The sequence below is a fragment of the Camellia sinensis genome, unplaced genomic scaffold (assembly GCF_055761805.1).
Source record: "Camellia sinensis isolate YWXY unplaced genomic scaffold, ASM5576180v1 Unanchor3, whole genome shotgun sequence".
In the NCBI taxonomy this organism is placed as follows: domain Eukaryota; kingdom Viridiplantae; phylum Streptophyta; class Magnoliopsida; order Ericales; family Theaceae; genus Camellia; species Camellia sinensis.
The window spans coordinates 18,740,916-18,764,594 of NW_028129178.1; the positions used below are offsets into that span (position 1 = coordinate 18,740,916).

Below are 23,679 nucleotides of genomic sequence, written 5' to 3' on the forward strand. Positions count from 1 at the left end.
TTGGCGACCAAACTTTTGGTCGCCAAAGATAAAAAATAATATTTTTCTTTTCATTCGGCTACTAAACAGTTTTAGTAGCTAAAACTAACTATACGGTTACTAAAATATTCTTTTGTCACTGAAAATATACTTTTGGTGACCAAACTTTTGGTTGCCAAATATAAAAACAATTTTCTTTTTCTTTTTTTCATTCCTAAACAATTTCAGTAGCCAAAACTGTCTATACTGCTACTATTTTTTTTTTTATTCGCCAACTGTGATATTTTTAGCGACTAAATTTTTTTCAGTCACCAATAATCAATATTTGCCGACTAAAAAAAATTAGTAGCTAAATATTTGACTTTTGCCGACTAACATTATTTTTAGTTGCCAATTCTACAACTTTTGGCGACTAAATTTTTTTTAGTCGCCAAAAGTTCGTAGTGCAACATGGGATATAATAATGGTCTGACCCGGCTCAAGCAGGCCTCGCGGGCTCCCTTCTTTTTAGTGGGCCGAACCGAGTTGACCCATGGGCCAAAAAGTGGGGCCCAAGCCCACTTATAATAGGGCCTAGGGCCTGGGCCGCTGGCCGGGCCTAGTCAGGCCTTTTTTTATTTTTTATATTAGGAATAAAAAATTAAAAACAATTATACTAAAGTATTTTAGTTAAGATTAATGAGATGTTTTGTTTGGTTATGTTTCATGGTGATATTTTAATTTAATTATGTATGACTTATATTTTTTTAAATATGAAATTATAACTAAAAAAGTATGCAATTATGTAATTTTTTTTTTTTCGAAATGAATAGATTTTGATGTTCGTAGAGCAATTGTATCACTATAACTCTATAACAACAGAACATGTTTTTTTAAAAACTGTTAATATGATGTTGATAATTTTTTAAAAACAATTTGAATCTGATTATGGAATTGTTGACTTCTGATTAACATTTTTTTTTTTTGTATGAATGATATAGTCAACGAACCTTATAATATGAACGGTTTAAATTATCGAAAAAAAATTCAAGAAAAATGCCCCACCGGGGCACCACAGATCCCTGTTGTGACTTTAATCAAAGTAGGATCCCAAATCTAGATCCATATTGGGTTTGTCTCGACAATCTATACTGTTCATTTTATGAGGGTCATTGAGTATCTTATTCATACCAAAAATCAAATTGGTTTGGCATTAGTGACTGGATCAAATAACATTTTTTCTAGTAAAAATGTAAACGAGTTGTATGATTTAAAGATAGTCCATTAATTATTTTTTTTAAATAAATATGTTTTGATCAAATGGTCAATGTTTGGTCAATTTAATTTTGTATATCAATAATATATTTGAAGGGCTCCACCAGATGAATGATTTGGGCCTACAATGAATTGAATTGGACCTCTAACACTGGATTTTAAAATTACAACCAAATATTTTAGTTATTTTTTTATTTAATAAATTAAATAAATTGACTTAAAAATACTATCGAACGGACCATCACACATAAATTAAATGAAATTTCGAACATGATTTCCATTTAACATGTCCCATAAATAATTTCTATGCAAAAAATAGTATTGAGAACCTGGAACATGATGATAACCAAAGAGTATTTTTATGCACACGAAACCGCAGAACATTCACAAGAGTGAGTCGTCCAAGGGGTGGGTTTTACAATAGGACCCATCTGAGACTCAAAGCTTGTAAGTGTTCTATGATCAATTTCTACGCACATAATTTTGTTTTTAACAAAACAAAAAATTATGAAAGAAATTTTACAAAAAAGGAAAAAAAAAAAATTTATGAAAATCAGTTGAACCGTCGTGGATCAGTGACATTAATCCAACAATGACGATAAGGAAAACCAACTTTCCTAGCGAGCTTCCTATCCCATTCCAACTCAATCTTTCTTTGTTCCGACAAGCCACAAAACTTCTGCAAGTTGTTATCCATGGCGTCGTGAAACTTCCACCATCTGTGGTGTGCGATGTCGCTGGCATACACTCTCTGATCAGCAATGTCCCAATTACAGTCATAGTCCCTGTAACACAGCCACGGCTTTAACCCCAGGTAATGTATCGCATACAGCTTCGGAGGATCCGACCCGAATAGCTGGTTCTTCACACCCGTCTCCACTGACCCATTCGACCAAAAGTTCTTCAAAAAATTCACCCTCCTCGGCAACCTGTGCCACCACACAAACACCTCATTCAAGAACCCCTGGTCGCCACCGTTGTACGACACGATCTCTTTGCGCCGTTGCATGAATATTTCAAATGTACAGTTCGATGGTTCTATGATCATGATTCCCGAATTGAATATCCAACCGTCGTTTCCCACCGCGGATATCTGAGGATAGTGGAACAGGAGATCCAAGCTGCGGAGTACTATGATGTCGGAGTCGATGAAGATTATCTTGTCGTAGTCTGTGAGCTGCCATAGTCGGAACTTGCTGTAGTTGTATTCGTTGTACGAGTTCTTTGCCGCTCTCGGGTTTCGGATCCTTTTTATGACTCGGATCTTCCAGCCCGCTGCTGCCAGGGCTTCGCGTTTGGGAACCGAGATGGAGTTGTCCAGGAGGAGGATCAGGTCGCGTTTGGTTCCGGTTTGGAGGAGGCTCTGGGCTAGGGCTATTGCGCCGCAAACGTAAGATTCGGAGGAATGCAGGAGTGTAGCGTAGGCTTCGCGTTTTACTGCTGTGTTTGTGTCGTTTCCGATATTGGATAGATCGTAAACATCGTCCACTCCTGAAATCAAAACGTGTGTTTGAGCGATTTCAACCATACATATTATTTTTTAAAAAAATATTTTGGAACTCTAATTTTTGAATTTTAAAGATAGTTCTAATGAATTGGCAGTGGACTCTACCTACAATGATGTGATATTTTGGTCTTGATTTATTTATTTATTTATTTATTTTTGTTCATTGTCATGTCATTAGTGCTCCATTAGAGTACCAAAATTAGTAGTCTGAATATTTTTATTAGTTAAAATATAAGAAAATAAAATTTTATTTTATCTATATACTTCAATGCTATTATTTATTTTATCTATTTATACCTATAAATTGTTTAAAGAGTATCACAAAATTCTTCAAATGTGACTAACCCTTGACATTTGTTATTCTAATATTAACTATAATAACTAACGGTCCTCATTTAAAAAGTCGCTTATTTTTGGTGTGTTTGGTGACGTTTACGTTTTCAGTTTATATTTACAAAAATTTTATAAATTGGTTTTTGTTTATTTTTTGTTTATTTTAAAAAAAACATAAACTACAAACGCGTTTGGTAATTGACAAAATGTTTAAAAAATTTTAAAAATATAAAAAAGAGTGAGAAATGGCAAGTGGTGGTAAGTGGAGGCGAAAGACGGTGGTTCAAAGTGGTGACGATGGGTGGTGGGTAGCTGGTGGTGGTGGGTGGTGGCGGGTGGGTGGTGGTAGTGGGTGGGTGGGTGACGGTGGCGGGTGGTGGGTGGTAGTAAGTGGGAGGTGACGGTGGCGGGTGGTGGGTGGTAGTAAGTGGGAGGTGGTGGTGGCGAGTGGTGGATGGTGGTGGCAGGTGGGTGGCAGATGGCGGATGGCGGGTGGTGGTGGGTGGCGGGTAGGTGGCGGGTGGTGGGTGGCGGGTAGGTGGCGGGTGGTGGTGGTGGGTGGGTGGGAGACGGTGGCGGGTGGTGGGTGGTAACGAGTGGGTGGTGGTGGCGGCAGCGGCTGGGTGGCGGATGGCGGGTGGTAGTGGGTGGGTGGGTGGGTGGGTGACGGTGGCGGATAATGGATGGTAGCGAATGGGTGGTGGTGGCGGCGAGTGGTGGGTGGTGGTAGCAAGTGGGTGGCAGATGGCGGGTGGTGGCGGGTAGGTGGCGTGTGGTGGTGGTGGTGGCAGGTGACTGGCGGGTGGTGGTGGTGGTGAGTGGGTGGGTGATGGTGGCGGGTGGTAAGTGGTAGCGAGTGAGTGGTGGTGGTGGTGGTGGTGGTGGGTGGTGGGTGGTGGTGGCAGGTGGGTGGCAGGTGGGTAGCGGGTGGGTGGCAGGTGGCTAGTGGTGGTGGGTGGCTGGTGGTGAATGGTGGTGAATGGTGGTGGCAGGTGGGTAGTAAGTGGTGATGGCAAGTAAGTGGCGGGTGGTGGTGGCTGCGGGCGGTGAATGGTAGTAACAAGTGGTGGGTAGTGGCAGGTGGATGACAGGTGGGTGGTGGTGGTGGTGGCGAGGGGTGAGTGGTGATGGCGAGTGGGTGGCAGGTTGGTGGGTGGTGGTGGCGGATGGTGGCTAGTGGTAGCAGGTGAGTGGTGAGTGGTGGTGGCAGGTGGTGGTGGAAGGTGGGTGGTGGGTGGTGGTGGCAGAAGACGGTGGTGGAAAATGGTGGCGGGTGGTGGCTAATGTTGGGTGATAAAAAAAAAAAAACTAAAAACTCAAAATGGAAACACATTTTTTATGTTTTCATTTTTTGGCCAAATTTATAAACTGAGACCACTGATTTATAAATTAAAAATTTTACCAAACAAGTTTTTATTTGAGTTTTTTAAATTTTTATAAATATAAACAAAAAACTGAAAACGTAATTGTTACCAAACGGCACCTAATAGTTTTGATACTTTGTTACGCGCCTCATCACCAAGAAAAAGTTGTCGCATAAATACACATAACAACAAGCACAGGTTATTCTAATTTTTTACACTAAAGATTGACATTATTCTGTCATTTTAAATGGGTAATTCTTAAGTATAATATGCTATTTACTTATGTATTTTTGTGACTTAAATTACACATTTTTGTAAGAACTTATGACACATTTTTATGGGATTTTAACTTACATAAATTTGTGTTAAGTTATGCGATTTTGTGAAATGATTTCCCAATGTTTATGATAACATATGTCAAATTGTGATTTCTAAAATTTTATGAGTTAATTAAAAGTGACTTATGTATGCTTGTGAGAACTTACGTTAAGTTGTGATTTCTTAAATTTTTATAAATTAACCTACGTAAATTTGTGTTTAAATTATACAATTTTATAAAACAACTTATGTATTTTTATAAAAATTTACACAAATTAACGTACCCTTGCATTGCACACCTAACCACCACCTATAAGAATTTTTCCTAAATATGACTCAATGTGACTTATATATGATTATACTAAATTCATCTCATTAAGTAATATATATGTACATCAATTAAATAGTGACTAATCATTGATGAATACACCAATATATACATAATGTATAGAAGACTAATGGAGATAGTGTTAATGCATTGAATATGATAGACTCATTATGAATGAATCTTTGAGATGCATTATGAATGAATCTTTGAGATGCATTATGTATCTATTATAAATGTAGAAGATATATTAATCTATCTAATGAATTCATTAATATAAAAGATGAATTGTGTATCATGAATGTAAAAGATACATTAATCTATTTAATGAAGTTCATTAAAAGAATGGATTCTTTGATAGGAAGAATACTAGTATAAATAGTGTAAGGTCCCAAACCACACTCATCATCACAAAAACTCAAGTTGTCACCACAAGAAAGCTCCCATCGCCTAGAGAGAGAAAGAAGTGATTTGAAGATCTTAGACAAATAAAGAACTCGAATATTAAGGTCTTCTATTCAAGGTTTCTTTTTCTCAAAAGTGGTTTTCATACTATCATGGATCAAGGTATGCATACACTTATTTATATAGTAGAAATTCATATAGTTTTCATGTATAGAATTGAATCCTTAATAGTTTTTAGTTTATGTTCCACAAAGTTTTCTATCAATTAGTATCAGAGCCATGGTTCTCAATTCTGATGCATGAAACGTATAAGTATGAATTTCATTTTATGATGATGTTTTGTGTAACAAGTGCATAACCTTGATTTACACTTGTCAAATTTTATTTTTATTTTTATTTTTGGCCAACCTTTTATTCTATTGATATTAAAATAAAAATTGAAAATTATTGAACAAGTGGTAGTTAAAATAATATCTTATGCACTTATAATGTTTTGTTACACAGCTTATGAGTTGAAACATTGTTGATCAGTCCAACGGAGGTTCAATACTATGTATGTTTGAACAACCGAGATGATTAGTATAATAAATATAGCAATAAGTTTTTCGGCCCAACGGTGATAAATTTCTCACGTTCTTTAGTCAATAAAATAATATAAGACATTAAGTTTTTCTTCCCAACGGTGATAAACTCATTATGGTCTTAATGATTATTTTATTTTATGTTGTTTATTTTTATTAGTCATCTTATTTACTATTATGAATTGCTAAAATATATTGTTATTCTGCCCAATAGAATGATAACTTGATTTCGTATCTAACTAATTGTGTTTTCTAGTTAGATATATTTAACTTGTGGTGTTATTTTTATTCATGACATGTGAAAAGTAGTTTTCTTGATTATATTATGTAATGGATATTATGTGTTTGCAGCATTGAATCCTACTGCAATTAATAGTTACTTGTCTAGTATTGAAGTTTTGAGTGAAACTAATTTTAAGAAATGGAAGGAACAAATTGGAATTGTTTTGGGAATTATGGATTTAGACTATGCATTAAGAGAGCCAGCTCCTACAAAGCCTAATGATACAAGTTCTAAAGAACATATGGCTTTATATGAAAAATGAGAACGCTCTAATCCCTTAAGTCTAATGATTATGAAAGGCTCAATTACGCCTTCAATTCAAGGAGCAATCCATGTTTCCGAAAGTGCAGTGAGCTATATAAAATCTATTGAAGAATAATTCATTGGAACTTCCAAATCCCTTGCTAGTACTCTCATGATTAAAATGATGACAATGAAATATGATGGTTTGAGTGGTGTTCGTGAACATATCTTAAAGATGAATGACATGGCCTCTCAATTAAAGGGAATGGACATGGAAATTTCTGAAGGTTTTCTTGTTCATTTCATTATGACTTCTCTTCCTGCGCAATTTGATCCTTTCAAGATCAATTATAATACGCAGAAAGATAAGTAGAAGATAAGCAAGTTAATTGCCCTATGTGTTCAAGAAGAAGAGAGGCTTAAAGCTGAAAAGCCTAATATGGCTCATCTTACCACTTTGGATCCAACCAAAAAGATTTTCAAGAAAGGTAAAAGTAAGTAGAAGAAGAATGCAAATAATGAAACTCACAAGGCTAACGAAGAAAATAAGATTCGATGCCATTTTTGTTGAAAAAAAGGTCACATAAGAAAAAACTGTCCAGGTTTTAAAAGTTGGTTGGACAAGAAATGTAACACTCAATACTTTGTGTCTTATGAATCTTTTTTGGTAGGTGTTCTACCAAATTCTTGGTGGATTGACACTGGTGCAAGTATTCACATAACAAATTCCATGCAAGGTTACCTTACAAGTCGGAAACTAAATAAAGGAAAGCGAACCATTACAGTTGGGAATGGAATAGAAGTGGACGCTGAGGCTATTGGCACCCTCCGCCTAATTTTAGACTCCGGTTTCATTTTAGATTTAGTAAACACAGTTTATGTTCCTGTTTTTACTAAAAACCTAATTTCTGTTTCACAACTTGATTCTTGTGGTTATGAATTTAAGTTTGGAAATAATAGAGTCTCTTTATTTCACAATTCTCATATGATTGGTTCTGGTAGTTTATATGGTAATCTTTATTCATTGAATTTAGATTCCACTTATGCACAATCTCTTTTATCCTTTCATGTAAACAACTTAGTAAATAAAAAGAGAAAACGAGTGAATAAAATTTCATCCATGTTGTGGTATAAGTGCTTGGGCCACATATCAAGAGAAAGGATGGAACGTCTTATTAAAGACGAAATTTTAAGTTCACTTGATTTTTTTGATTTTAGTACTTGCGTGCATTGCATTAAAGGAAAATATACAAAGACAAAGAAAAAAGGTGCTACTAGGACTACTGAATTATTAGACACAATGCATACTGATATATGTCCCTTTACTGTTCCAACTATTTCTGGACATAAATATTTTATTACTTTTATTGATGACTTTTATAGTGATCCCGGGTTTGTCCCCTTTATGTACAGTGTTCCGGACTTAAGTTCCGTGGACTTGGTGGTTGTATGTCTTGTTGTCATCCTTTAATTCCATATGTCTGAGCTTTAGGATGTGTTGAGCATGTTTTGAACAGGTGGGTTGAGCCTCAGTTCAAATTCTTGTTGCCTAGTTTTGAGTGGTCTGCTCGAGCGGGTCCTTGTGCGCTCGAGCAGAGATTCCATACTTCCAGCATTTCGTGCCTCTGCAAAAGTACTGTAGGCTTGTTTTTCACGCTCGAGCGGGTTTCCCTACGCTCGAGCAGGTCGCGCTCGAGCGGGCCCTTTTGGCGCTCGAGCGGATGTTCACTGTCTAAGAGAATACTGGATGGGAGAATCCACGCTCGAGCGGACTGGTTTTTACGCTCGAGCGAATGTGTTTTGTTTTTGTGTCTTGGAGCTCGAGCGGGTCCAGTTTTTGTGCTAGACGCTCGAGCGTCATATTCTACGCTCAAGCGGGGGTGTCGTATATCAGTTGACAGCTAGGCTATTTTGAATCACTTTTCAACTTCCACTCTCTCTCTTACTTTTCTGAAAAGCCATTGTTGAGAGCTTCTCTCACTACTTTCTCCCTTCTCTCTTAGGATTGATCTAGTTAGAGTGTTCTCATACCCTTTGGCCTTTACAAAAAGTGTGTTGATCGTCGAGGGCTACGTTTTGATCCGAAAAGTTTGGAGTTTGGAGCACTTTGAGTTTGGTCCTCTCCTCCATTTGAGCTCTAACTTCGAGGTAGGGGTATCCTACTCCATCTTATAAGCTTTGTCTTTAAATTTTGGCATTTTGATATGTTAGGGGTTGTTGGGAAACTTTGAGAAGGTTTTGGGGTCTTTATGTAATTTTCAAAAGATGGGGTTTCAAACATATAAACCTTTATGTATGTAATACATTGGAAGATGGACTTGGTTTTGGATTATTGATGGAAAGCGAAACCTTAGAGTTGGTATTGTAAACATGGGAAAAAGCCCTAACTGTTTTGATAAATTAATTTGTATAATTAATTTAGGAAAATAAGAAATTGAATAGGAAATATTCAAATTGGAAAGGTACGTGATCAAAGGGTGTTGTTGGATTAATTTATCGCTCACCTAGATAAAATGTTGATACTTTATCCATTTGGTGCATTTATTTTCTGTTTAGAAATAACTGCTTTGGGCTATCGGTGGAGGATAGTCTTGATTGTTGTAGACAATGCATGAGGATTAGGCAAACTATAACTAATCAATTAGGTATGTTACCAAATGCGGCAGTTGGTATAATACATCAAATTTTGTATTGATTGATTAAATTTGTATATGATAATTGCTTATACACATTGTATTGTGTGGGAGGAGATGGGGGATGTACTCCACGGTTTATTGGAAGATGGGGAATGGACCTCTAAATCGGATTTGTTTGAGATTGATACAGCACTACAATGTGTATCATTTGTGAATTATAGAAGTGTTTTGTTTGACATTGATGTAGCACTAAATGTGTATCACTTGTCTTGATTGATTAAATTTGTATATGATAATTGCTTATATACATTGTATTATGTGGGAGGAGATGGGGGATGTACTCCACGGTTTATTGGAAGATGGGAGATGGACCTCTAAACCGGATTTGTTTGAGATTGATACATCAGTAAAATGTGTATCATTTGTGAAGTATAGAAGTGCTGTATGATTTGATATAGCACTAAAATGTATATCATTATCATTTGTGAAATATGAAAGTGGTTTTATGTATTATTGATACAGCACCAAAATGTGTATCCGTAATGAATTTTGAAAGTATTTTAGTGATGAGTTATAATCTCATTAAATTATTTGGCCAGACTCTGAGCCTTGTTTTCAAACTTGATGACGAATAAGAAATGGAAGGTGAAATATAGCATGGGCATGATTGTCATGAAACTGTAATATGACATAAGTTGGAATATAAGTGTGGACCATCTATTGAATGTTATTATTTTAGTCATTGTTTATAGTTGGTTTAGTATATTTCTACTGGGCTGTGGCTCCACTATATGGGACTTCATTTTCAGGTACTGACGGTATGCCACCTCCAAGAACATAGCTTGGGAGGCTAGAGGCAGACAGATTATTTTGTTGTTTTGTTTTCTTTGGATGTATTTCATGAAAATTCAAGCCAAGGGCTTAATCTGTATTTGAGTTAGTACTCTCACTTGTAATCAAGTGTTGACTTGAAAATTTGTAAGCCTATAGGGCAGTTACCTTTGCTGTCAACGTGTAATACATTTCGTAAGGATACTCTGATCATTGTAATATAATATCTTTTTTTCTTGTAACTTGACTGTATGATGTTATGGGTTTATTTTGAGGGCGTTACAACTTGGTATCAGAGCGTACCGGGTTCGAATACTTTCGGTACGTGGGAAGTGATTAGTATCACAATGGGTTTGTCTCGCTTATTAGAGACTTAGATGTAATGTTATGTGCTTATATGGTAGCATGTTTATGTGACTACTTGGGTATGGGATTTAGTTTCCAGGATGGTGATTGGATCCTTGGGTTTCTGTGAGTCTTGTTGGAAAAACACTTAATCAATGCTGTTTCTAACCAGAACTCTAGTAACGCCTCGGAACTATCATTATTCGGAAATGAAATTCGTAAGTGCTTATGTGTTTATGTGCTTACGTGGAATGAATTACAGTCGTCCATCGTGTTGGGACGCTAGTGAGATAGTTCCGGCACCCTTGTTGTTGTACTAATACCTTTGTTACTTTTACTAGGATGCCTAGATGAGGGAGTTGTGATTTCCCTCCTTCCACTCGGGAAGAGTTGCGGAAACAGTTTGTGGAGTTACGCCAAGGTACTACACCTTTGGTACGGTTTGAAAGATGGTTTGCTAACCTGTCGAGGTTTGCTCCAGAATTGGTGGAGACGGAGGAATTGCGTTGTTCAGAGTTTGAGAGTAGGCTGTGTGACGACATCCGAGAAAAGATTGTTGGATCTTGGCATAGGAGTTATAGTGCGCTTGTTGAGGCTGCGACTCATGTGGAGGCAGCGGTGCTAGCTATGGGCCAAAATAGGGAGGAGGCCATTTCGACGACTCCTGTGACTCAGAGTGTTGGTAGACCTTTTAAGAGGCAGAAAGGTTTTAATCCACAACAATTTCAGAGAGCTTAGCCTGGCTCTATTTTTCCAGTGCCGAGTCTAGGTTTAGGAAAGGGTGAACGTAAGGTTGTCACTTGTTTCAAATGTGGTCAGCTGGGCCACAAGTCCCCAACTTGCCCACAGAGGAAGAGTGCAGGGTTGGCAGTTCGACCAGTAACTGCCCCACCATAATCATTTAGCCAGTCAGGTTTTGGGTCGATCGAGTGTTTAGTGAGGAAGCAGTTGTTGGGGTCTCCATTAGCTCAGACCTTGAACCAGTCTCGTGCTCAGGAGCCGTTTACTTGTTGGGTGTGTAATCAGTCGGGTCATATCAAACGTTTCTGTACTCAGCCAGGGGCTTCTTTGGGGGTTTTACAACCTAGTCGGGTCCAGCCTTATTTGACTGGACAGGGGCAGTATCATTTTGGGGGACAATCAGGCCAGATTTCGAGGGCCTCAGGAGAGTCGAGTTCCCAAGCCCCAGTTGGGGAAGTTCGTAGTTGTTCCAAGTGTGGCCGGTTGGGGCACATCAGTAGTTCTTGTTCGTGGCTTGTAAGCTCATAGGATATCTTGGGTTGGGGATGACCAACCTTAGCGGTCCAATAAGGGACGGTAGTGGTGGTAATACCGATGGGGTGGTTTTGTTCTGACTAATCCGTTTTGTAATCGATGAATTATCGTTTTGTAATCATTGGGTTCTGTTATGTAACCAATGTGTTTTGGAATCGTCGGAACATCAAGGTTGTTTGTTTCTATATATATATAGTTATGTGTGCCTGTGCTTATCTATTTTCTTGAAATGGGCAGATTAGAGCATGTTGTGGCTCTAAAAGTTTTATGGATGTATAAGTTATTGTGAGACCATAAAATTTTTGGAAATAATGCATTTGTATACGGGTGTTCGGAATTTCATTAGTGCTATCTAATTGATCCTATGTGCATGAAAGTGATGTTGATCTACTGTCGCGGGAACTCCTCAAGGGGATGTGAAGTGTGCAACTAATACTAGATGTAGTATGTATTTAACATGGTATTTTACGGGGACATAGTGCACAATCTGGTTAGGAATAGACTTTTACCTTCGTGGTAGGTAACATTGCTAAATTTGCATATGTACTGACTAGTCGTTTCGATTGAGGGAGTGTTAGTCCCTATATAAGGTTGTGGTTGTTGCCATTGGAGAGTGGCGTGTTGTAAGCAGCTGGTGCTATATCTCGGGTAGTAGTATATGGGTGTCTCCTAAGTTTTAGGGCTCCTTTATTATGATCGAATGTGATAGGTTTGTACCTTAGCACTGGTTAGGTCAGGAGATGCTATCGGAGGGGTTGATTGGGCGTATAGCCCGTGGTTAGGATGTGACCCGCGGATGGAGCCACAATGGTATGGTGTTTGCGGATGAAGGTGCTATGTTTGCTGGTGTTCGGTACGAACAGTTACTTGGTAGTGTTAAATGTCGTGGTGTAGCAAACCCTGTCAGTTAACTCGGTATGAGGGAAAGGGTATGCAAATTCTGTTACTTCGAGTTCAGTCGAGGCGGTGAGTGAAATCTCTAAATGAGGAAGTTTTGCATAGTGCGGTGTGTGATAGTGCGTGGTTCGTATGTTGTTAGTAGATGATGTGTAGAAGGGGATCACTCTTAGGGAATCCCAGGCGAATGCCTTGGTGAGACTATAATGTGGTTACTGATGGGATCGTGTGGTTTGAGGTTTGGTAAAGCTCGGTCACTTTGATATAAGTGTCCGTCATCCAGTTTGAATTGTGATAGTACAAGTGAGGAAGTAAGGTTGTGTAGAGTGAGTGAGGCACTCTGTTAAAGTCGTTTGACTCGTTCGGTCCTTGTTTATGCGTTGTAAGGCACGGGGGTGCGCAAAGTTATCCTTTATGTTGCTGTGTTGTTGGAAGCTTCAAACGTTTAAGAGTCCTTATCATGAAAGTACTGTTTTTTTTTTGGGGATTCCGTCATCACTGTGAGTATGGCGGGTTTTGTGGGTTGGTTACGTTGTGATTCGCTTGAGGAACATTAAGTACTCTTCGTAAACTAAAATGATTTTGAATCGAAATGTGAGTTTACGATCCTTGTTTTCGGAAAATAATTGAGTTCGGCTGTGGCCAGTTGTAATTGACGTGTTTAAGTGGTGACGGTGTAAGTCTGAATACCTTTGAAAAAAAAAAAAACGAGTACTTTGAAACAAACGGAGCAAATAAAACAGATTCTTTAACCTGAATGGAATATTTTGTGAGAAGTTAGATTTGACCTAGCCTGAGTTGCTGGTTATATGTTGTGTGTCTTTGGTAAGACCTTAAAAATTTTAGGGTGTAAGTGGGCCGTAATGTTGTTCCTTACTCTTGCTTCGTCTCGCGTTCCTGTTTTGTGAAAGTCGACTGGAAGCCTTGTGTACAAATGATTTCATATTTCCTATGTTGGGGTAGTAAGTACTAGATACTGGTTTGAGTATTGTCGGTAGTCGAGACGTAGTGGATGTCTCAGAACACTGTAGTGGTTGCGTGTGGCTTACTATTATCATTGTTATTGGGTCTTGGAGGACGGGACCCCTCCATTAAATGAGGTGTCGTAGAAACATAACGGGGTTGGAGAAAACCACTTGGGTAAGTGAATTTTAGGTCCGAGAGAAATATCCGGATCTATTTGTGGATGTTTGAGCATGCGTTGTATCCTTGTTGTTTTGTTAAAACAAAGAGCACTGACTACGTTTTAAGTTGAAAAACATTGCATATGTTTTGGTTTACAGAAGTATTTTGAAACTTGCCTTGAAATGGGAGTTTAATGTAACATTGCATGTGTTGAATGTATTGTAGAACTAGAAACGTATCACGAACATTGACTATGATATAAAATTGTGAAACATGTATATTGGAAATCGTTGGGTTCGGAAGAAATGCATGTGGGTAATACGTGTTGTGATGTATACTGTAGGTTGCCTCTCATATAGAGACAGGGTGACCAGTAATGGGTCAGGTGGTTGATAGTTGAATTGTAATATTGTTGAGGAACTGATTTAATTTAAATCATGGATGATCATGCGTTATGGGTGACATTGTGTTTATAAAAAAGAAAATGTTTACAAAATTTTTAAGTTTCGCATGGGAATTGCAATTTTTTTTTTTTTACTTCAGAATGCCAACATTGAAAATTTGATTTTCTTTGAGAAATGCCTCATGAGCAAGAAAATAATTTCCCTTATATTTATACAAAAGATTTGCGTTGGTTGTTTTATTTGGAATTATAACTGTTGAGAGGTGACTTAGCTGAGAGCGCTAGTCGGGTGTTTTGGTGATTTATCTCAGGAAGAGTTTAGTTTTGTTGAGGCCATTTGTGCCTGAGTGTTGTCTGTGGAACGCATTTCCTTAGTTAGTCATTTCTTTTGTGAGAGTTATCTACAAAATTGTTGAGAGAATAGTTTCTTCCCTAAGTGCTCGGGTGTTGAGTACTTTGTGATCGGTTGACCTTGTAATTGTGTTGTTTTCTTAATTTCGGGGACGAAATTCTTTGAGGGGGGGAGGTTATAGCGATCCCGAGTTTGTCCCCTTTATGTACAGTGTTCCGGACTTAGGTTCCGTGGAGTTGGTGGTTGTATGTCTTGTTGTCATCCTTTAATTCCATATGTCTGAGCTTTAGGATGTGTTGAGCGTGTTTCGAACAGGTGGGTTGAGCCTCAGTTCAAATTCTTGTTGCCTAGTTTTGAGTGGTCCGCTCGAGCGGGTCCTTGTGCGCTCGAGCGGAGATTCCATACTTCCAGCATTTCGTGCCTCTGCAAAAGTACTGCAGGCTTGTTTTTCAAACTCAAGCGGGTTTCATTACGCTCGAGCGGGTCGCGCTCGAGTGGGCCCTTTTGGCATTCGAGCGGATGTTCACTGTCTGAGAGAATATTGGGAGGGGAGAATCCACGCTCGAGCGGACTAGTTTTCGTGCTCGAGCGAATGTGTTTTGTTTTTGTGTCTTGGAGTTCGAGTGGGCCTTCTTGCACTCAAGCGGGTCCAGTTTCTGTGCTAGACGCTCGAGCGTCATGTTCTACGCTCGAGTAGGGGTGTCGTATATCAGTTGACAGCTAGGCTATTTTGAATCACTTTTCAACTTCCACTCTCTCTCTTACTTTTCCAAAAAGCCATTGTTGAGAGCTTCTCTCACTACTTTCTCCCTTCTCTCTTAGGATTGATCTAGTTGGAGTGTTCTCCTACCCTTTGGCCTTTACAAAAAGTTTGTTGATCATCGAGGGCTACGTTTTGATCCGAAAAGTTTGGAGTTTGGAGCACTTTGAGTTTGGTAGCTCTAACTTCGAGGTAGGGGTATCCTACTCCATCTTATAAGCTTTGTCTTTAAATTTTGGCATTTTGATATGTTGGGGGTTGTTAGGAAACTTTAAGAAGGTTTTGGGGTCTTTATGTAATTTTCAAAAGATGGGGTTTCAAACATATAAACTTTTATGTATGTAATTCATTGGAACATGGACTTGGTGTTGGATTGTTGATGGAAAGTGGAACCTTAGAGTTGATATTGTAAACATGGGAAAAAGCACTAACTGTTTTGATAAATTAATTTGTATAATTAATTTAGGAAAATGAGAAATTGAATAGGAAATATTCAAATTGGAAAGGTACGGGATCAAAGGGTGTTGTTGGATTAATTTATCGCTCACCTAGATAAAATGTTGATACTTTATCCATTTGGTGCATTTATTTTCTGTTTAGAAATAACTGCTTTGGGCTATCGGTGGAGGATAGTCTTGATTGTTGTAGACAATGCATGAGGATTAGGCAAACTATAACTAATCAATTGGGTATGTTATCGAATGCGGCGGTTGGTATAATACATCAAATTTTGTATTGATTGATTAAATTTGTATATGATAATTGCTTATACACATTGTATTGTGTGGGAGGAGATGGGGGATGTACTCCACGGTTTATTGGAAGATGGGGGATGGATCTCTAAACCGGATTTGTTTGAGATTGATACAGCATTACAATGTGTATCATTTGTGAATTATAGAAGTGTTTTGTTTGACATTGATGTAGCACTAAATGTGTATCACTTGTCTTGATTGATTAAATTTGTATATGATAATTGCTTATATACATTGTATTGTGTGGGAGGAGATGGGGGATGTACTCCACGGTTTATTGGAAGATGGGGGATGGACCTCTAAATCGGATTTGTTTGAGATTGATACATCACTAAAATGTGTATCATTTGTGAAGTATAGAAGTGCTGTATGATTTGATATAGCACTAAAATGTATATCATTATCATTTGTGAAGTATGAAAGTGGTTTTATGTATTATTGATACAACACCAAAATGTGTATCCGTAATGAATTTTGAAAGTATTTTAGTGATGAGTTATAATCTCATTAAATTATTTGGCCAGACTCTGAGCCTTGTTTTCAAACTTGATGACGAATAAGGAATGGAAGGTGAAATATAGCATGGGCATGATTGTCATGAAACTGTAATATGACATAAGTTGGAATATAAGTGTGGACCATCTATTGAATGTTATTATTTTAGTCATTGTTTATGGTTGGTTTAGTATATTTCTACTGGGCTGTGGCTCACCCTATATGGGACTTCATTTTCAGGTACAGACGGTATGCCACCTCCAAGAACATAGCTTGGGAGGCTAGAGGTAGACAGACTATTTTGTTGTTTTGTTTTCTTTGTATGTATTTCATGAAAATTCAAGCTAAGGGCTTAATATGTATTTGAATTAGTACTCTCACTTGTAACCAGGTGTTGACTTGAAAATTTGTAAGCCTATAGGGCAGTTACCTTTGCTGTCAACGTGTAATACATTTCGTAAGGATACTCTGATCATTGTAATATAATATCTTTTTTTCTTGTAACTTGACTGTATGATGTTATGGGTTTATTTTGAGGGCGTTACAACTTTTCTTGGTATACTTATGTGTATCTTATTTGTGAAAAATCAAAAGCATTGGATATGTTCATGTTCTATAAAGCTGAAGTTGAAAATCAACTTGGTTGACGGATTAAAAGTGTAAGATCTGATAGAGGCAGTGAATATTATGATAGATTCGCTGAGTTGGGTCAAAATCCAAGTGCTTTTGCTTTATTTTTAGCTGAGAATGGTATTATTGCTAACTACACAATGCCTGGTACACTTGGGCAAAATGGTAAAGCTGAGCGATGAAACCGTACTCTTTTGGACATGATGAGTAACTCTTCTTTGCCAGATTACTTGTGGGGTGAAGCTTTAAAACTGTTGTACATGTTCTTAATAGGGTTCCTAGTAAGGTTGTGCCTGTAACTCCTTATGAGTTGTGGATTGGTAGGAAACCTAATTTGAATTATTTACATGTATGGGGTTGTCCTGCTGAAGCAAAATTTTTTAATCCACAAATAAAGAAATTAGACCCTAGAACTATAAGTTGTTATTTCATTGAATATCCTGAGAGATCAAAGGGTTTTAGATTCTATTGTCCCACTCATAGCACAAGAATTATTGAAACTAGAAATGCTGTGTTCATAGAGGATGAAAACATTAGTGGGAGTATGAATCTCAAAAATGTTTCTTTGGAGAAAAATTGTGCTTTTACGCCTTCCACGATCATCCAAGAAAATGAAGTAACTGAATCTATTATGGATAATGTTGGTACTCAAGAGATTTCTTACATTGAAAAAGAAGTTGTCCTAGTTGCAGAACAACCTTTACGCAGATCACAAAGAGAAAATAAATCAGCCATATCAGATGACTATGAGGTTTACCTAAATGAGTGTGATATAGGCTTGGAGAACGATCCTGTTTCTTATGCCCAAGCCATGAAAAATGGAAATGCAACTCAATGGTTAAATGCCATGAAAGATGAGTTAAAATCCATTAAAGACAACAATGTTTGGGATCTTGTAGAATTGTCTAAGGGAGCCAAAACTGTTGGATGCAAATGGATTTTTAAAACCAAGCATGATCCTAAAGACAATGTCGAAAGATACAAGGCTACATTAGTTGCTAAAGCATACACTCAAAGAGAAGGGATGGACTATAAAGAAATTTATTCTCCTATTTCTAATAAAGATTCCTTGAGAATAGTCATGGCCTTAGTAGCTCATTATGATTTAGAGTTACATTAAATGGACGTTAAAACAGCTTTTTTGAATGGTGACTTGCATGAAGTGGTCTACATGGACCAACCTGAAGTTTTTCAGGATGAAAGCAAGGAAAATATGGTTTGTAGGCTTAAGAAGTCCATATATGGTCTAAAGTAGGCATCTCAACAATGGTATCTTAAATTTCATGAAGTTCTCACCAAATTTGATTTTAAGGATAATGTGGTTGATCAATGTGTCTACCTTAAAATCAATGGGAGCAATATCTGCATTATAGTTTTGTATGTTGATGATATATTGGTTGCTAGCAATAATTTGGGAATGATACATGAGACAAAGCAATTCCTTACGAGGAATTTTGAAATGAAAGATCTTGGTGAAGCCTCTTTTGTCATTGTGATAGAAATTTATCGAGATAGGTCTCGTGGTATTTTAGGATTGTCCCAGAGAGCCTATATCGAAAAGGTTCTTAAAAGGTTCAACATGTAGAACTGTTTAAGTAGTGTTGCCTCTATAGTTAAGGGTGATAAGTTTAGTGAATTTCAGTGTCTCATAAATAATTTAGAAAGGAAACAAATGAAAGAAATTCTTTATGCCTCTGTAGTTGGGAGCATTATGTATGCTCAAGTTTGTACACGACCTGGCATAGCATTTGTAGTTGGTATACTTGGTCGATACCAAAGCAATCCTAGACTTGATCATTGGAAAGTAGTTAAGAAAGTGTTGCGATATTTACAAGGCACTAAGGATTACATGCTCACTTATAAAAGAACAGACAGCCTTAAAGTAATTGGTTATTCAGATGCTGATTATGCTGGATGTAAAGACACTCGAAAGTCCACTTCTGGGTACATTTTTATGCTTGCTAATGGACCCATTTCATAGAAGAGCCATAAACAGTCTCTGATAGCCTCTTCCACTATGGAGGTAGAGCTCATAGTATGTTATGAAGCAACATGTCATGCAGTATGGCTAAAGAATTTCATATCTGGATTACAACTTGTCGATTAAATTTCGAGGCCTTTACAGATTTATTGTGATAATGATGCTGCTGTTTGGTTCTCCAATAATAACAAAACTTCAGGAGGATCAAAGCATGTTAATATCAAGTATCTAGTTGTTAAAGAAAGGGTTTTGAATAAGACTGTTTCCATCTCTCATATTGGCACTACACTCATGTTAGCAGATCCTTTAACTAAAGGTTTCACACCTAAGCTCTTTCAAGAACATGTTGCGCTCATATGCTTAGTAGAAAGTTTATCATGTTTAGACTTAAAATGAGTACATTATGTTCGTGATAAATGTTATGTTATAATCATCTTATGTTAGTAATGATTATGTTTGTTGTTTTCATTTTTCATACTTATGCACAATTTAGAAGAATATGTAAACAACGGGACCACTATAGATGAATTATCATTAATTACCATTATGTTGCTAATGTCATCTCTATGATTTAAGATTCACTTATTCATGTTGATGGAAAATATTAACACTACAACCATTGTACAATCTTGATCAATCTGTAAATCACTGACTGCAATGATTTGGTACTAATAATTTCACTGAACAAAATCTAATGGTGATAGTGCAATCTTCTAATGAGAGAACGTTAGCCATATTTTGATAATCTAGTGACATAATATAATAATGCAAGCCAAGTGGGAGATTGTAAGAATTTTTCCTAAATCTGGCTTACTGTGGCTTATACATGATTATACTAGATTCATCTCATTAAGTAATATACATGTACATCAATTAGATGGTGACTAATCATTGATGAATGCATTTATATATACATAATGTATAAAAGACGAATGGAGATAGTGTCAATGCATTGAATGTGATAGATTCATTATGAATGAATGTTAGAGATGCATTATGTATCTATTATGAATGTAGAAGATACATTAATCTATTTAATGAGTTCATTAATATGGAAAATGCATTATGTATCATGAATGTAAAAGATACATTAATCTATTTAATGAAGTTCATTGAATAAATGGATTCTTTGATGAGAAGAATACAATGTAAATAATGTAAGGTCCTAAACCACACTCATTATCACAAAAACTCAAGTTGTCACAACAAGAAGGCTTCCATCGCCTAGAGAGAGAGAGAGAGAAAAGTGGTTTGAAAATCTTAGACAAATAAAGAACTTGAAAATTAAGGTCTTCTATTCAAGGTTTCTTTTTCTCAAAAGAGATTTTAATACTATCATGGATCAAGGTATGTATACACTTATTTATATAGTAGAAATTTGTATAGTTTTCATATATAGAATTGAATTCTTAATTATTTTTAATTAATGTTCCACAAAGTTTTCTATCAATACTCTTCTTCTTCTTTTTTTTTTCTTTTTTTTTCAAGTATTGAAATAACGCCTTAACACGGTAGATAATAAATAATATTTCTAAATCAACATGGTAGAATATATATTTTTATATTTATTGTTTCTCCAATTGTTACTCTTTTGCTAGAAAAGAGGCGTAGTCTATTTTATTTATTTATTTTGAGGTATATGTTTATTTCAAGTTAAAACATTATTCATCATAGTGGTTCTTAATTTAAATATTTTCACTATGCTTATGGTGCGTTTTGTCTTGGTCCTGTTGTTTATGGAGGTTTCTAAACCTTAGGAAGGTCTTTAATGCAGCCCATATTTTACACAACCACTCAATTAAGCAATTTTTTCTTTTCTTTTTTTTAACAAATATGTAACTAATTTCTTGAAATAAAAATATTTTTATGACTAATAGTTTGAATAGTTTCTATGCATAAATTATTAACTTCAACCATGAACTTAGAGCATCTCTAACAACAAATGAAAATTTACACCAGTCATTTTTCAATAAAACCTCTCAAACTTCAACTTGAGTAATTTGTCAATTTTAATGTCAAATTATAACTTAGTTAAATTTGTCACATCAAATTTGCATGGTGATTAATGACTATAATTATAGTAAGCTCATCTAACGGTTGAAAAGAGATTTTTTATTTTATTTTATTTTATTTAATCGATAAGAGAGTAATTATAAATAAAAAAAAAATATTTATATCATCAAACAACCCTTATAATATGAGAGAAATAAATCATCGCCATAAATAGTGTCAAACTTCTCTTAATAGCAGTCGAACTTGATACCTCACACCACAAAAGGTACTTGGCCAAATGCCTAATTGAAAATAGAAATTATAATTGTACCAAAAAAATGACTTTGACACCATTAAAGTAAACTTGCAAAAAAAAAAAAAAAAAAAAAAAAACGATATTCTATTTAGCCAAAAAATAGATTTGACTTGATCAAGTTGTAAACTCTTTTTTTTTTTTTTTGTTTTTTGTGTGTTTTTTCCTCAGGTGCTATCAATTTAGGTACAAACAGATGCTTAGCTGTCATAAAAGTAGTTGGTCATTTTCTGGTGTAGTAGGTAGACTAGTATTATTGCAGAATAACAATCCATTTAAATATGTTTTCCAAATTCAAATTATCGAAATTGCGTCTGTAGCTCAGTGGATAGAGCGTCTGTTTCCTAAGCAGAAAGTCGTAGGTTCGACCCCTACCTGACGCGTTTTCTCTTTATTTTGCATCTTTTCTATTTGTTAATGATTCACTCCAAAAATGGCTAACAATTTTATGACAATTAACTCTCTTTTAATGTTTATGTATCTAAAAGAAAATTTAACTTTGAAGAATGGTCAATTAAATTTTTGCATCTTTTCTATTTGTTAATTCACTCAAAAAATAGCCTACAATTTTGTGATAATTAACTCTGATTTAATGTTTCTCTATCTAAAAGAAAAATTAACTTTAAAGAATTAAACGATTGATCAATTAAATTGCTATAAACTCTTCAAGGAGATAGCTTATGCTATGAGTTTGAATGGTAATAGAATAAAAAAATCATGTCTGTTTGTTAGGAGGGAGTGGGAGAATATAATTAGGAAGCATACCTTTTCCCCAGAGTGGGAGAGCCAAATTGCAGGAGCCAACAGGCAGTGAAATCTTGTGCTCCAACCTCTCAATTTGGGGCTGAAAGAACCACCAGTCGCCTTCTTGTGTGACCATGTCATTGCATCGAAACAGCTCCAGCATTGGCCTGCACTTGCTCAGCAGCACCACTTTGGTCCTCCCCTCATTCCACCCTCTTTTCCCTCTCTTTGCTGCCAACTTGGCCGCTATCAGATGCACCTGCAGCCTAAACACATCCCTCCCCCACCCTTCTTCTGGGTACTTGCAGGGCAATTTTGCCACTACCATGTCCACATACCCATAATTCTCCAAATCAGGCATTGGAATCTCCGGGCATAACGGTCCATCTATCTCTTCCTCCTCATCAATCCATTCTGGAAACAAGTCCTTCCACTCAAATATCTCTGAAACTTGCTCAAAATCAATGGGTATAGTTTCTCCACTAGTGTTCCATTCACTTATATCCTCTTCATCCATATTCACCATTCCAATCTTTGTTCCATTCCCTATATGATCATTCAAGAAGCTCGGCTTCTCTGTCTTCACTAAATTTCTCTTGGGCTTCGGATGATTGGTTTCAGTCTGTTCCAACACTGCCTTCATCTTAATCCCTTTGTCCACCTAAAAAATTAAAAAAAAAAAAAATCAATCTCAACCACATGGGTTAGTAATCAAGGAACACAATTCTAATATATTTATTCAACAAAAATGACTCAATAAAAACTACTTGAATTGGCTCACCTCACCTTGTGATGGCAACCGCGCAGAGAGCACCTAACAAGAGCAGCTGCATTTTCATGGTAGACTGACGATGATGGCCAAAGAAGAAGAGTTCCATAGATGACAAATAAGAAAGCAAGGATAACTAGGTTGATTTTGATCACCAAAGCCTTTGAAGGGATAGCCTTCTTCATCTTCATCATCATTGTCATCATCGCCATCTTTTGAAGAACAGACCAAAGTCTCCAAACACCTTAAGCCAAAGGTGATATATGGTCCAAAATGGAAAACTAATATATGTCTAATTAGTTTACTTAGAACTTTAAAATATATATGTGTACATCATTAGTTAAACATAATAATAAATAATAATAAGGGGGTTTGGCTGTAGTTGTTAGAGGCAAGAGGAGGGGACAAATCAGATTAAAATTTAATGATAAGTAATTAGATAGAGATCAATTTAGAGTAACATCTGTACGTTATCCCTTTTGTTTTGGATTTCTTTCACTTCAAGACAAAAGGACTCGGAGCTAATACACATAGTAGTATCAACAAAACCAACCTAGTTGGTATCAAATACATCTAACAGGTTTGTTTGAATTTCCAACGCTAACCCCCTTCTTTTGTCCGTAGAACACAAAATAAGTTAGGGCTAGGTCCGCCTTCTCTTTGCTTTACTCGGAAACGTGAATTGAAATCGTCTAGTCTAATTGATCAGGCCTATTACAATACAAAAATTCACTTAGATGATTTGAGTTACTAATTTTTTTAGGGATAAACCAAAATATATACA

General features: G+C 36.5%; 1 protein-coding gene and 1 non-coding gene across 3 annotated transcripts; one reads left to right on the forward strand and one right to left on the reverse strand.

Moving 5' to 3' along the window:
- Nucleotides 1-1,485: 1,485 nt before the first annotated feature.
- On the reverse strand, nucleotides 1,486-23,402 carry LOC114322288 (UDP-glucuronate:xylan alpha-glucuronosyltransferase 2). 2 transcript variants are annotated; one of them, XM_028269566.2, is made up of 3 exons: nucleotides 22,908-23,402; nucleotides 22,148-22,787; nucleotides 1,486-2,724 (listed from the first exon to the last, which is right to left on the reverse strand). In XM_028269566.2, the coding sequence occupies exons 2-3, from the start codon at nucleotides 22,767-22,769 to the stop codon at nucleotides 1,787-1,789; spliced, it is 1,560 nt and encodes a 519-aa protein (XP_028125367.2). In that variant the 5' UTR covers nucleotides 22,770-22,787; nucleotides 22,908-23,402; the 3' UTR covers nucleotides 1,486-1,786. The 2 variants fall into 2 exon arrangements, with proteins under 2 accessions (XP_028125367.2, XP_028125366.2); XM_028269565.2 differs by having other exon boundaries at nucleotides 22,913-23,294.
- TRNAR-CCU (transfer RNA arginine (anticodon CCU)) lies at nucleotides 21,693-21,765 on the forward strand. Its single transcript has one exon. It is a non-coding gene; the product is annotated as a tRNA-Arg (tRNA).
- Nucleotides 23,403-23,679: the final 277 nt, after the last annotated feature.